Source organism: Quercus lobata, chromosome 12 (assembly GCF_001633185.2).
Source record: "Quercus lobata isolate SW786 chromosome 12, ValleyOak3.0 Primary Assembly, whole genome shotgun sequence".
NCBI lineage: Eukaryota > Viridiplantae > Streptophyta > Magnoliopsida > Fagales > Fagaceae > Quercus > Quercus lobata.
Window position 1 is genome coordinate 41,780,530 of NC_044915.1, and position 13,071 is coordinate 41,793,600.

The following is a 13,071-nucleotide window of genomic DNA, read 5'->3' on the forward strand; positions in this document are numbered from 1 at the left end:
AAAGGAAATGATAATAGTTTTGGATAAAACTGAGTCAAATTTATTGTCTTGTGCAATGATAGTGGAAAAAAGGAAAAAGGAAAATAGTGATCTGTCAAAGGCAGAAACCGTAGATGAAGACATTGATCTGTCAGAGTTAACACCCATATTTGTAGCAGCTTGGAATGGAATTACCGAAATGGTTGAGAAAACCCACAAGGATTATCCCATGGCCATGTATGACGTGGATAATAAATACCAAAAGAACATAGTGCTATTGACGGCGGAGCATAAGCAACCTTCTGTATATAAGCTCCTACTCTCACTCAAGGAAGAGAAAATTATTAAAGAAAGTGTATTCTGTGAAGTGGATAATGAGGGGAATAGTGCATTGCATCTTGCCGCAAAGAGCACAAATTTTAATTGGCCAGTTCCTGGAGCCTTATCCCAAATGCAATAAGAAATCAAATGGTATGAGGTAAGATCTCATAATGGTCAAGTGAAAGAGGACTTTTATTTATCATTGATTCCAAGACTCCTATATTATATATATTGGAAAATAATAAAATTACTACAAAATATTTATAAATGAGTGATATTAGGGATGCTAAAACTTTTACAAATCATAATTTTTATAAACTAATTTGTCGCTAATAACAAAAAATTAAATTAGGCATTTCATTTATTATTTTTAGAATTTAGAAATTATATTTATTATTACATTAGTTTGTCAATGTTAACCATTTATTATGATTTTTAAATCCAACTTTCACATTTATAAAGACTTGACATTTCCTTTACAAACTAACGTTACAATCTTAATTCTTCCCCCCCCCCCCCCCAAAAAAAAAAAAAAAATGACAATCTTAATAAATAATTTCTCTTCACCAGTGCTATGGGTACTATAAATTTTCCTATATTGAGCTTACAAATCAATGTGTCACTAATCATGGAAAAAAAAAATTGAAACCTGTTAGGTTCTAAGTTATTAGGAACTAATGTATTAGAACTTCATTTTGTAATATTGGCAAACCATGATCAAAACAGATTTTAGTCTTGTTTTAGACTTGCTCAAAGTGTGTTTATGTGTAAAGTTGGAATCAAGTGTACTGCAAAATTTATTGGTTAAATTTTCCTGGCTTGATCGATCGAGAATTAGACTCGATCGATTGAAAGTCGTGCAGATTGTTTTTTTGCAGAATTTTCCAACTTAGTCCAAGCCTGTTTGACGAGTAGGGTTTTATGTTTTGTCTTAAGTATAAAAGGGAAAACTCTAGCCACGTTTTAGGTTGCTCCTTATGCTGTGTGTGTGAATTTTTTGTGAGATTAAGAGGTATTTGCCTTTACACATACTTACGGTTTCCAAGATTCAAGATTATGTCAAGAACTTGGTGATCATTCAGTTGTTGCATTCAAGAGCTTAAAGATATACAAGCAGATGTACTTATGCTTGCTAGGAATTCAAGAAAGAAGTAGTCCGTGGACTCGGAGCTATCACGTGATCGTGGTATTAAGTTTCCTATTCGAGGTAGCAATAGGATGTTAGTGGTTTAAGTCGCTATTGTGTAAACTTCAATTCTTTCATAGTGAATTCGGTTTACCTTGAGGATAGTTAGGTTAAATCCTCCCCATGTTTTTTCCGGTTTGGTTTCCTAGGTCATTATATCTTTGTGTTCTTTATTTTCCACATTTTACATTGATATGATTTATATGTGTTAACCTAGATCTGATAATTTTACTAAGTAATCACTTGGCTAAATGACTAGGTTAATCTGGTTGTATTTTAAGGGGTCTAAAAACAAACAAAACCTTCATTTAAGGTTCTTCTAAAAAAAATCCATTTAAGAGGTAGTCGAAATCGATCAATCACATTTATTACCATATTACTTTGTAAGTTTTATATAGTAAAACTCGTAGTATATTTAACTTTTTTTTTATTATACGTTTTCGTGATTAGTGTCACGTCAATTTGTAAGAGTTATGTAGTAAAAATTATAGTATTTTTAATATTACTCTCATACTATTTCGAGTAATGCTAGATCTATTAAAATTTTTACAAATAGATGTGTAACTAATTAATAACAAGTAACTAATCTTGGATGAATTATCAACCCATTACTCGATCAGATCAGCATGTTGGAAACTAGTACAAATTGTTACAATGGGGTCACCGATTGGACCTTGCTTTTAGAAAGAAACTAATGCATTCCTTAGTTTTTACTTTGTACCATGCTTGGACTAAGGTCAATGTATACGACCATTTATGTAGTAATAGAATGCATTATGTCCTCTCCATTGGAAATAGATATGAAAATTTAACCTTATCTTTTTATTTCAAAATGCATGTAGTATATACAGAAATCATTGCAAAGAAACTTCCATTTTCTCAACAACGATAATGGCCAAACCCTAGAGGAGATCTTCACCAAAAACCACGGGAAACTTGTCGAGCAGGGAGGGAGCTGGCTAAACAGCATATCGAATGCATGCTCACTCGTTGCAGGTCTCTTTGTCACAAGCACCTTTTCCACCGCAACCAACTTACTTGATGCTATTGACAATGATGCTTACCAAAAGGCATCCAAAATTTATGCTGGCTCATCCTTTGTGTCCTACTCTTCACTTATAGCAGTTGTCATGTTCCTTGCAATTCCCACATCTGGGTGTAGCGAAAGAGATTTTCGCCATGCCTAACACGGAAGCTTTTGCTGGGTTTAACAGCATTCTACATTTCCATAGCTTCTACCTTGGCGACCTTCACAATCGGACATTTCTTCATGTTCAGGAATCAACTAAAATTTGTGTCTTCCACCTCGTAAATAGTGACCTATGCGCTGGTAACAGTGTCTTCTATGGCAGTGTTTCCACTCTACTTTCATTTGGTGTGGGCTACCTTCAAGAATGAGCTACAACGTAAATACAAGGTTAATATTCCTTACTGGTTTTTGGAAGATTAACTAGTATTTACATACCTATCTTCTTCAAGAGTCTGAATGATACACTTTCTCCAATAATATTGATGCTGGACTTGCACTGTGTGTTTTATTTCAATAAAGAAAAAGATATTTATCTGGGTGAATTGAAAATTATCTACCTTCTTAATTAAGTTGTCGAACCACAATTTATCATTGGGAATTCATTTGGTCTATATGTTTTATTTATTTTTTTATAAAACATTGAAAATTAGTCTATTTTCAGTCAATTTTACTCTGCTCTACTCCCCTCTACTCCCTCTCCCTCTCCCTCTCCCCTCAATTCAAATAGGCACTAAATGAACCAGGCTATTTATGAATAACTTGAGGTTGACTTGAGAAAATGTTTGTTTATATTAGTGTATTTAGCAAACAATCCAATCTCGTACTCATGTTTAAGTTTGATTATAAAATAGATCAAGCTCAAACATAATAATGTGCTCGTAAACAAGTTTGTATATTTAACTTGATTTAATGTGTACATGAAAGCAAAAAGTATATGACCTTTGCGTTTAACTATGTCAATATTAGTATATTGAGATAATGTCATTCAAAAAGAGAGAGGAACAAAAATAAGTTTTTTGCTTTATTCACAAAAATAAATCAAACATTAGTGTTTGCATAGTCAAATTTGAGGTGAGATTTTAATTTTTAATTTTAATTTTTCAAAATTGACCCCACCGCGTTTTGTTTTTTAAGTTATGAAAACTGTTTTAAAAATGGCTTACTCAACAAGCCCTTGCTTTTGGTATATTGATCAAAAGAAAAAACTAGAACCTGATATTGATATTTAAAATATTTATATATATATATATATATATATATTGAAAGGAGGTCTAAGTCTGAAATTTAGCCTCGTGAGGAGTATTAAGCCTGCTGAAGACTGAAGGGAAGGGTCCCTTTTATAGCTGGAGGGAGCCTTGGATCAGATCGGGAGACTGCTGAAATCACAGGAGGTGAAACGCTTTTACCTTCAGGTGAATATCTTTTCAGCCGAAAGCAATAGTAATTCCAATGATTCTGTCAGGGCACTGTTGAGTGAACAGTAACTGGTCACTGTTTATGAACAGTGTTTTGGCCTGAATTTATCCCACCATTTTGTAAAGAATTCCCTATCGAGCAAGTTCTGATTGATTGCATAATTCCACATGCTTATCCAGTGGATCTTGTACTGTATTGTCATGTGCAAGATGGCCGGAAACTGGGAAGAATGCTTATCCGTCTGGAATCTAGTACTGAAATATCTTAGTGCATCCTGAAGGGGTTCTGGGAAATTCTGAGGAATTGATCCAAACATTTCCCACCACTTGAGGAACCACGAAGGAATTTGTCCTTTGAATTTCTTGTATATATATATATATATATATATATAAAGCCAAAATTGGTAGAACAGACATCTTCCTTTGCCTTAATTCCATCTGTAACAGCAACCTAGAGAGTAGAGATTCCTATTACAGAAAAGGGTGGTGAGACTGTTCTACACTGCTCCCTTAAGAGGGAGTGTTCTACACTAATGTTTAACTTCAGCAAAAAGTTTTGTCATGCTTAATTTTTGCTCTCCAATATTGAAAAAAAAAAAAAATGCTACGTACCTAATAGTCTAAATCTTAGTGATTAACCAAATTTCATATTACATACATATATAAACACAAGCTAAAATAAATTTAAATCAATATGAAACTTGAGAGACGGATAGCGTTTATAGGGTAAATTTTATACACCAAGAGTATAGTTTCACCAAAAGTTAAAATTAGAAAAAAAAAAGTAAGAAGAATATTGTGGGGGGCTATGGCCCAAAGTAACGAGTTAGGCCTTGGGCCATCCGAGGACACTAGTGAGTCCGAGGAGACAACGTGACTTAGATGATCTACATTATAAGTCTTATCACGGGAGACAAAGAAAGAGGGTCCAAGGAGGAACTCCTCCTCGGACACTAAAAATCCGGAGTAGAGGTATGCTCAAACCACTGAAGCGCACCCCCTAAACACATGAAAAGGAAGAAAACCCAAAATATCTAAGCAAAAACTGCCACCATCACATTAAATGCATTGCAGCTACTTTCCTGACCGCATTAATGTGGAGAAGACCCCTGAACAATGTTACCTTGGCTACCACAACTCACAAAGAACTAAAAGGGGTGTCTGATGGGATAGGTGCTCAAGTGGGGGCTTAGATGATCAACAAGTGTAAAGCCCAGATGATCAGGAAGAGCCTATATAATATATAGAAGCCCCCGTAAGGAGGGGACAAGAAAAAGAGAGGAGAATACTGTAGCATGTAAAAGAACCCTAATGTAGTGATCTGTATTCATAAATAAAATTCTAAGTCTTCTCGAACCAGAGGTCATTTCATCATAATAGCTTTTGTTCCTGTCTGGATGTTCCTTAATCCCATGCAAACCACTGCTTGACTCATCTAAACCTAGTTCTTTGACCATACTCTACAAAATTCATTGTATTAGACTTTTTTAACCAGGATTCCATATAGTGTGGGCCTGGGCTCCAAACTCTATCCCTACAAATATATTTTCAATTTTAATAAAAAAAATTGTAAAGTGAAATAAATATTATTTAATTTTTTAATTAAAAAAATACCTTAAAGTTATAGCCATAGACTAGTTACACTGAATCGATTCTGATTTGGCCCCGAAAGATAATCTCGATCTTTGACTCCTTTATTACTATAGTTATTGCGTGTTCATTTTTCTAGTATCAAATTCTTTACTTCATCTTTTTTGATAAGAATCAAATTCTTTAGGTGATATCAATATTGTAAATAATTTAATCAAATACTTTAAAATAGCATGTTCCCCTTCTTTTAAAAAAGTTAACATGTTCCCTCGTTCTCTTTTTCAAGGTAAGGTTCTAGGTTTTTTTTGGTAAAGAAAAAAGGCTTAAATTTATATACAAAAGACGAAGAAGAGAGAAAGAGAGATTACTCATTAATGATATGGAATATTAGCTGAATTATACTCCAAGTCTTATGGGTCCCGTTTCACTTCACAATCTCCTTTAACATCATTAATTAATTAAGCAGGTGCACTAATAACCAACATAATGATAATGCTATAAATAAACTGGTAGGTTTCCGTGAGCCTTGGACGATATTGCATCAGAAAGCTCAACACCAGCATATCGTATAGTATTGGAACTTGGAAGGCGACTTGGCAGCCAGTGACATCTTTCCTGGTATAAACAACTTCAGTAATTACTTTGTTAATGAATTGCCACAACATTTTTTTTTTTTTTTTTGTCTGAATTAATGTGTTATGTTCAATTTAATTATCTATATGTAATTCAAGTAAAGAACATCTTGCATTGGGTTTCTTAGGGGTTCTCCTTTTATTGACTAAAGTACACTTTTGGGCCTCAAAGTTTTAAGTTTTGTTTCTAGCCCTTTACATTTGATTCTGTTTTGATATTGCTTATGTTGACTATTTTTGTTAATAATCCAATAGTTTAGTGCCCTTAATATTTAACTATTTCACAAAATACTAATTCTAAAAATGTAAGAATTGTAAATAGAAAAAAAAAATATTATGGATAATCAAATTACTAATGGAAATGGATTGCACTTGTAAATGGTATGCATGTCATCAGATAGAATATTTAATTATAAATCAAACTAAAAAATTGCCATATTTTGCAGGATATATATTTCTATTCGTATTTTTTTTTTTTTTTTTTTTTTTTTTACCATAGGGATGGCAATTGGTGTGGGGTTCGGGGGATTGCAGATTCATTTTCAGTACTCAATGATTAAAAAAAGTTCCATTGTTGCAAACTTCTTTCCACAACCCTAATCCTAATTCTGTCCATTTTTCATCTTCACTGTTCCAAGTAGATGGATGCTGATACATATTGTCTTGAACTAGAGAAACCATTGGATGATGATCTCCACTTTGAACCTTATCCAAACCTTGAATCCCATCCCGTTGAGGACGTTGCAGAAAGATTGTCTCAAAGTGCAGCCAAAGGTGAATGGAATGAAGTCGGTAAGATATGTCAAAAAGACTGGCTTTTAAATGTTCCGATCACCAAGTTAGGGGGCACGGTACTCCACCTAGCAGCGTACCATAACCTAGAAGATATATTTGAACTTCTTCTACAACAATTAGCTCCCGGAAGTCTTCTTGCAAAAACTTGTTTAAAAAGGAAAAACTTCAAAGGAAATACCACTCTTCACCATGCAGCATCAGTGGGGAGTGTGAGGATGTGTCGTAGCATCATAGATAAAGCAGACTCAACAACATTGCTAAGTGTTCGCAACAATGAAGGCGAGACTCCTCTCTTCTCAGCAGTACTTCATGGTCACAAAGACGCTTTCGTTTACCTTGATTCTATCTGTTGCCCCGAAGAAATCTCCAATTACTGGACAAGGAAAAATGATGACACTATTCTCCTTTGTGCCATCTCTGAAGAACACTATGGTGAGCATTTTCTTGCTTAAGAGGAACACAATGATGAGTAATTTTAGAGTTCTTTCCTCTCACATATGAGTCTTATTAATTAAATTTATGATGAAACTCATTATTCATGTAAGAGAAATAAGTATACATTTATCTTATTCTCAGAGTTACTATAATTTTCCATTGTTAGATATGTTAGAATATTTAAATTTCATTTCAATATTGTTCTTGGCAGAATTGTCCTTGATAATACTACGCAAGTATAGAGCTCTTGTAAACCTTGGTAATAAAGATGGCATGACCCCCCTCCATCTCCTAGCGAGTAAGCCTTCCGCCTTCAAAAGTGGCAACGATCTACGATGGTTTGAAAATATTATCTATCACTGTAAGTATTTTATATCTAAGGCAAAATTAATTCTTGTAAGGTTAACAATCTCATATTAGAAATCACCAAATAATAGTGCAATAAGAGTAACTAGGGAGACAACACTTTGTTTCCACGTGTTATGAATCTTATGACTTGATCTTACTTCATCATCTTGTAGCATGAAAAAATCATTTAAAATAATGTGCTAAGTAGCTATGCTTCTTTCATTTCAGCATTTGCCATAACAGACGAACAGGAACTATTTTTGGAAGCAGATGAAGAGAACCTCGAAACACCACAAGTTACCCATGGAGGTAGGCACCAAAGTGAGTATTGTTCTCACACACACACACATCACAATGTGTTACTAAACAAAAAAGTACACTAATATTATTAGTGTGTTCAAGTAGATAGAGATAAAATGAAGGGTACATTGAATATAAATGCAATCATATAGGGGTAATTTATGAAATTTGTTTGAAATATGACTCCATTCTATCTTCCGATCATGTTATATCAAATATAAAATACAAATTCAAATTTCTATACTTGTGGTATCACCAAAAATATGTATAAGCTAATTAGGTATTATATTATAGTTTTTTGCATTCATTGTAATTAACTGAAAACCCATGCAATGTACCAAAAAAATTAACAAAATATGATTTTTTAAATCTTTGACTAAAAATGAAATTTAATAAATACTGCAACTATTAATAAACACCACTGCACTCCCTTGATGCAATGGTCACTCCACAAGTACAAGTGCTTGTGGAGTGTGGGGGGCAAGGGCCGAGATTCAAGTCCTCAAAAGGAAATTTCACACACATATATACTTAGATTAGGCTAGAGTAGAATTCTATCTTGTAAAAAAAAAAAAAAAAAAAAAACTATTAATAAACATTTTTTTTTTTTTGGTAAATGGAACAATATATTCTACTATTTAAAGCATGTGTTGTGTATTAAAAAATTAGGCCATTTTGGATATACACTATTGTCAGTTTTTTTAAAACATTCTCTCTTCTCCTCGTGTGTGTGTTGAAATACTTAGTATTAAAAAAATATATATAAATTCTACTATTTTAAAAAAATTATTTGGTAAGATTTTAATGGAATGTTTAAATATAGAATAAATTTTAAAATTAATTAAAATCTATAATAGATTAATTATGTGTAAAATTATAAGGCCTGAAATGCTTATGAAGCAAAACATATTGAAATCAACAAAAGTCGAATTTTTTTGGTTTTATATAAATATATATATATATATATATATATATTATAAATACTCTTTATTTTTATATATATAAAAAATAGATTATAGTTATAGGTACTGATTTCTATTCATAAATAATCATCATTACGTTATACCAACCTTACCTTAAGACAAGCCAAAAAATACTTGGTAATTGGTGTCATGACTTGCTTCTATTGTTATCGGTCAGGACAATATTATTAATAGCGGATTGGTATTGATTAATTGTCTTTGTGAATAGGACACCGATCAACCAACGGAGCTACAGGGAAACAACTTCCACCAAATTACAGAACCTGCTTTCAACTTGTAGAACCTGTATACAAGGCAGTGTCATCTGTATTTGGTATTCCTCTTTAAACTGTGTTTCGTATTTGTTACGTAGTTGTTTTATATGATTAGGATCATCTACAGTTCTTAGAATATTTACTAAACTATTAATGGCACGTTCATTCGAGATATGCTTTATAATTGAGATACCTATCATTTTCAGCATTTAGCAAAAAGAATGCAAGGAATGCAGTCAAGGAAGTTGATACAGAGAACCCTGAAAGAGCCCAAGGTAGATATCAAAGCGAGAAATGTTCACACTACAATACGTTACAAGAAAAACAAAAGAAAGTTTACACTAATCTATGGTGTGCTTGTGGCTAAGAAGTTTGAGAAAAAAATTACCATTCAAAATTATTTTAGTGGTTTGACTTGTGCTTCTGTTGCAATTGGTCTGTTTAAGAGAATGATAAAGTGGATTGATGATACAGATCAATTTTGTACTGTAGGAGCTCAACGGCATGAGCATCAATTCCAACTTCCACCTAATTACAGTTCCTGCATTTTATTTGTAAAACTTGTCTTCAAGGGAGTGCTATGTATATTTGGTATACATTCTCCATCCACTATTTTCTTTTCTGTTTCTTTTATATATTTCCTTGCTCACAATGGTGGTATACTTGTATATGTCTTTAGAACCTTTGGAATTGGTAAGGAAGGTAAGGATGACGAAAGTGAGGCACACATGGTCTATTCTGATCATGAACGAGCTGCTGAAAAACGCTTCAATGTATCAATATTCATCAGTACGCAAAAGCTTAAAAAACAAGCATGAAAAAGGTAACTATCAAATCCTAATCTATTCTATCCTAAATTTTTTTAGGGATAGTTACAAATTCATTAATTTTGTTTTTAATGGAATTCAAATTATTTTCTTACTTAAAAATACCAAAAATTGATAATAATATATTCTTTAAATTATGTTCTTTAAAAAGTAAACTCATTAAAGGAAATAGTGACTTTCACTTTAGATCCCAGTCTAAATATATAAGAAAAATAAAATATTAAATCTGAAGAATAAGCTACAAAGAATATATATACACACATTTATTTATATTACATACTGATACATAAAATTTATCTATAACTTGATTTAGCATATGTTATTTTGTTATATATAACAAAAGTATTTACATCAAGTTAGTTTTTACATAATACAAAGTAAAATTTATTTTCTTGTGCAATGACAGAGAAAAACGAAAAGGAAAATGCAGTCATTGATCTACCTGCAGAGGCAATACTAATTGCAGCAAAGAATGGAATTACCGAAATGGTTGAGAAAATCATTGAAATTTATCCTGTGGCCATGTATGACGTGGATAAAGACCAGAAGAACATAGTGCTACTAACAGTGGAATATAAGCAACCAAGTGTATATGAACTCCTACTCTCACTCAGGGAAAAGAATGTTATAAAAGACAGTGTATTTACTGAAGTGGATCATGAAGGTAACAGTGCATTGCATCTTGCCGCGACAAAAGCAGAATTTAATTGGCCAGTCCCAGGAGCTGCATCCCAAATGCAATGGGAAATCAGATGGTATGAGGTACGAGCCCAAAACATTAAAGTTTAAGAGTACTCTTCTTCTCTCTCTCTCTCTCTCTTTTTTTTTTTTTTTTTTTGATAATTCGATAGTTGGAAGTAAGGAGATTTGATGTCTCTATAACAAACATTAGAAAATAATAGTTGAGCTCCAAAACTTTTAATTGTTACCTATATAATATGTTTCCTTAGTTTTGGCTTGCTATATAAAAGATTATTAAGTATATCTACTTTATGGCCTCCCAATCCTAATTATTAAAATTGATCCTATAAATAAAATAATTTAAAAATATATAAATGAAATAAAGTATGAGATTCCTTATATTCATTTGAAAAAATCACAATCCTACAAATGAGAGTTTTATATACCAATTACTAAAATTAATTAGTCATTCATAAAATTACAATGAACCATATAGTTATCTTGACAATTATCTTAAAAATTAAAGAGAAAAGAAAAAAAAAAAAGAGTTTTTTGTAGTACAAATTGGATTATAAAGTTCATAATTTATATCTTGAATTTGTGTTTATAGTATTATTTATTTATCTGTACATTGTAGGAAGATAATAATTAGGAAGAAAACAATACTTAATCATCATATTTTTATTTGCACACTAAAAAAAATTTAAACTCCTAGCCCACCACCAACTAGGCTTACAGAATAATGTGACGAGGACAGCACAAAATATTTTTGAGCATTGGATTTTGGGAGAGAGGGAGAGAGAGTGAGATTTTGGATAGTATTTTAGTCATAAATAATATATTAAAGTCAAAGCATAATCAAAATTCAAATGGAATTCAATTAGCTTCTAATTGTAATCTAATTTTGCATCAAATATCCATTTTAATTTCCTTAATTTTGGTGTCAAGTGATTCATACATAATATTATGTTCTAAAGTCTAAATGACCACCTCACACACATAGATAAGACCAATATATTATTATTATTATTGAATTTTTTTCGTTAATAGAAAAGTGAGTCACAATTTAGTTTTTATTTAAAATACAATGAGAGAGAGAGAGAGAGAGAGAGAGAGAGAGAATGTCAATCTTGGATGAACACCAAGCCACAACCTAACCATGGTATGTCGGAAATTAATCAAATTAATCAACTACTATAGATTAATACAATGGGGGTCACAAACATGCTTTCAGAAAGAAACAAATGTGTTCCTTAGTTTGTAACATGACCACAGATGTAGGAAAGAATAACCTTGTCTTTTAATTTTGGGATGTAGTACATAAAGAACTCCATGAAAAGAGGCTTCCTTCCTCTCCTCAACAAGAATGGCCAAACCACAGAAGAGGTCTTCACCAAAAACCACGAGGATCTTGTTAAAGAGGGTGGGAATTGGCTAATAAGCACATCAGATGCCTGCTCAGTAGTAGCAGGTCTCTTCGTCTCCATTACCTTTTCCACGGCAACCGCCCTACCTGATGGTATTGAAGGGAACAAACACAGTAATGCATCCAAAATTTTCGCGGGTTCATCCTTTGTCTCCTTCTACTCTTCACTCTTAGCAGTAGTCATGTTCCTTGCGATTCTCACATCTGGGTGTAGAGAAAGAGATTTTCGCCACGCCTTACCATGGAAACTTTTGCTAGGCTTAACAGCATTCTACATGTCTATAGCTTCTACGTTGGTATCTTTCACAACTGGACATTTCTTCATCTTCAGGGATCAACTAAAATTTGTGTCTTCCACCTCGTATATGGTGGCCTACCTGCTAGTAACATTGTTTTCTATGGGAGTATTTCCTCTCTACTTTCATTTGGCGTGGGCTACCTTGAAAAAGGTGCCACAACGTAAATATCGGGTGAATATTCCTCACTGGCTTTTGGAAGATTAACTAGTATTTACATTCCAATCTTCGTCAAGGGTCTGATGGTTCAGGTTATGGATTAATATACTTTTTCCACTGATATTGATGTTGGACTTGTACTGTGTGTTCTATTTCAATAAAGTAAAACATTTATCTATTTATTTATTTCTACACACACAATAAATATATATATATATATATATATATATATATTGCTTGAAGGTATAATCAATTTCATGCAATCCATTTAAAAGTAATGTTGTTAAAACAAATGAGAATTGCCCTAAAGATTACATTTGTATATTCAAAAAATTTGTTTAGAAAGAATTTCACATAAATTTTTCCAAACTAAAATAGACCGAAAAACTACGTTAATGTAGCTCAATATAGGAG

At 32.5% G+C, this 13,071-nt stretch overlaps 1 protein-coding gene across 1 annotated transcript; it reads left to right on the forward strand.

The window, feature by feature from the left end:
• The first annotated feature begins 7,064 nt into the window (after window positions 1-7,064).
• Window positions 7,065-12,729, forward strand: LOC115969976. Its single transcript, XM_031089618.1, has 9 exons — window positions 7,065-7,380; window positions 7,595-7,744; window positions 7,960-8,040; window positions 9,223-9,327; window positions 9,475-9,543; window positions 9,761-9,859; window positions 9,948-10,091; window positions 10,502-10,857; window positions 12,094-12,729. Exons 1-9 carry the CDS (start codon window positions 7,164-7,166, stop codon window positions 12,703-12,705), a joined length of 1,833 nt encoding a protein of 610 aa, XP_030945478.1. The 5' UTR covers window positions 7,065-7,163; the 3' UTR covers window positions 12,706-12,729.
• Window positions 12,730-13,071: the final 342 nt, after the last annotated feature.

Coding starts and splice junctions, on each gene's coding strand:
- LOC115969976 (XM_031089618.1), top strand. CDS start 7,164: ATGTGTCGTAGCATCATAGATAAAGCAGACTCAACAACATTGCTAAGT. Junction 7,381..7,594: donor CATCTCTGAAGAACACTATG/GTGAGCATTTTC, acceptor TGTTCTTGGCAG/AATTGTCCTTGATAATACTA. Junction 10,092..10,501: donor AAAAAACAAGCATGAAAAAG/GTAACTATCAAA, acceptor GTGCAATGACAG/AGAAAAACGAAAAGGAAAAT.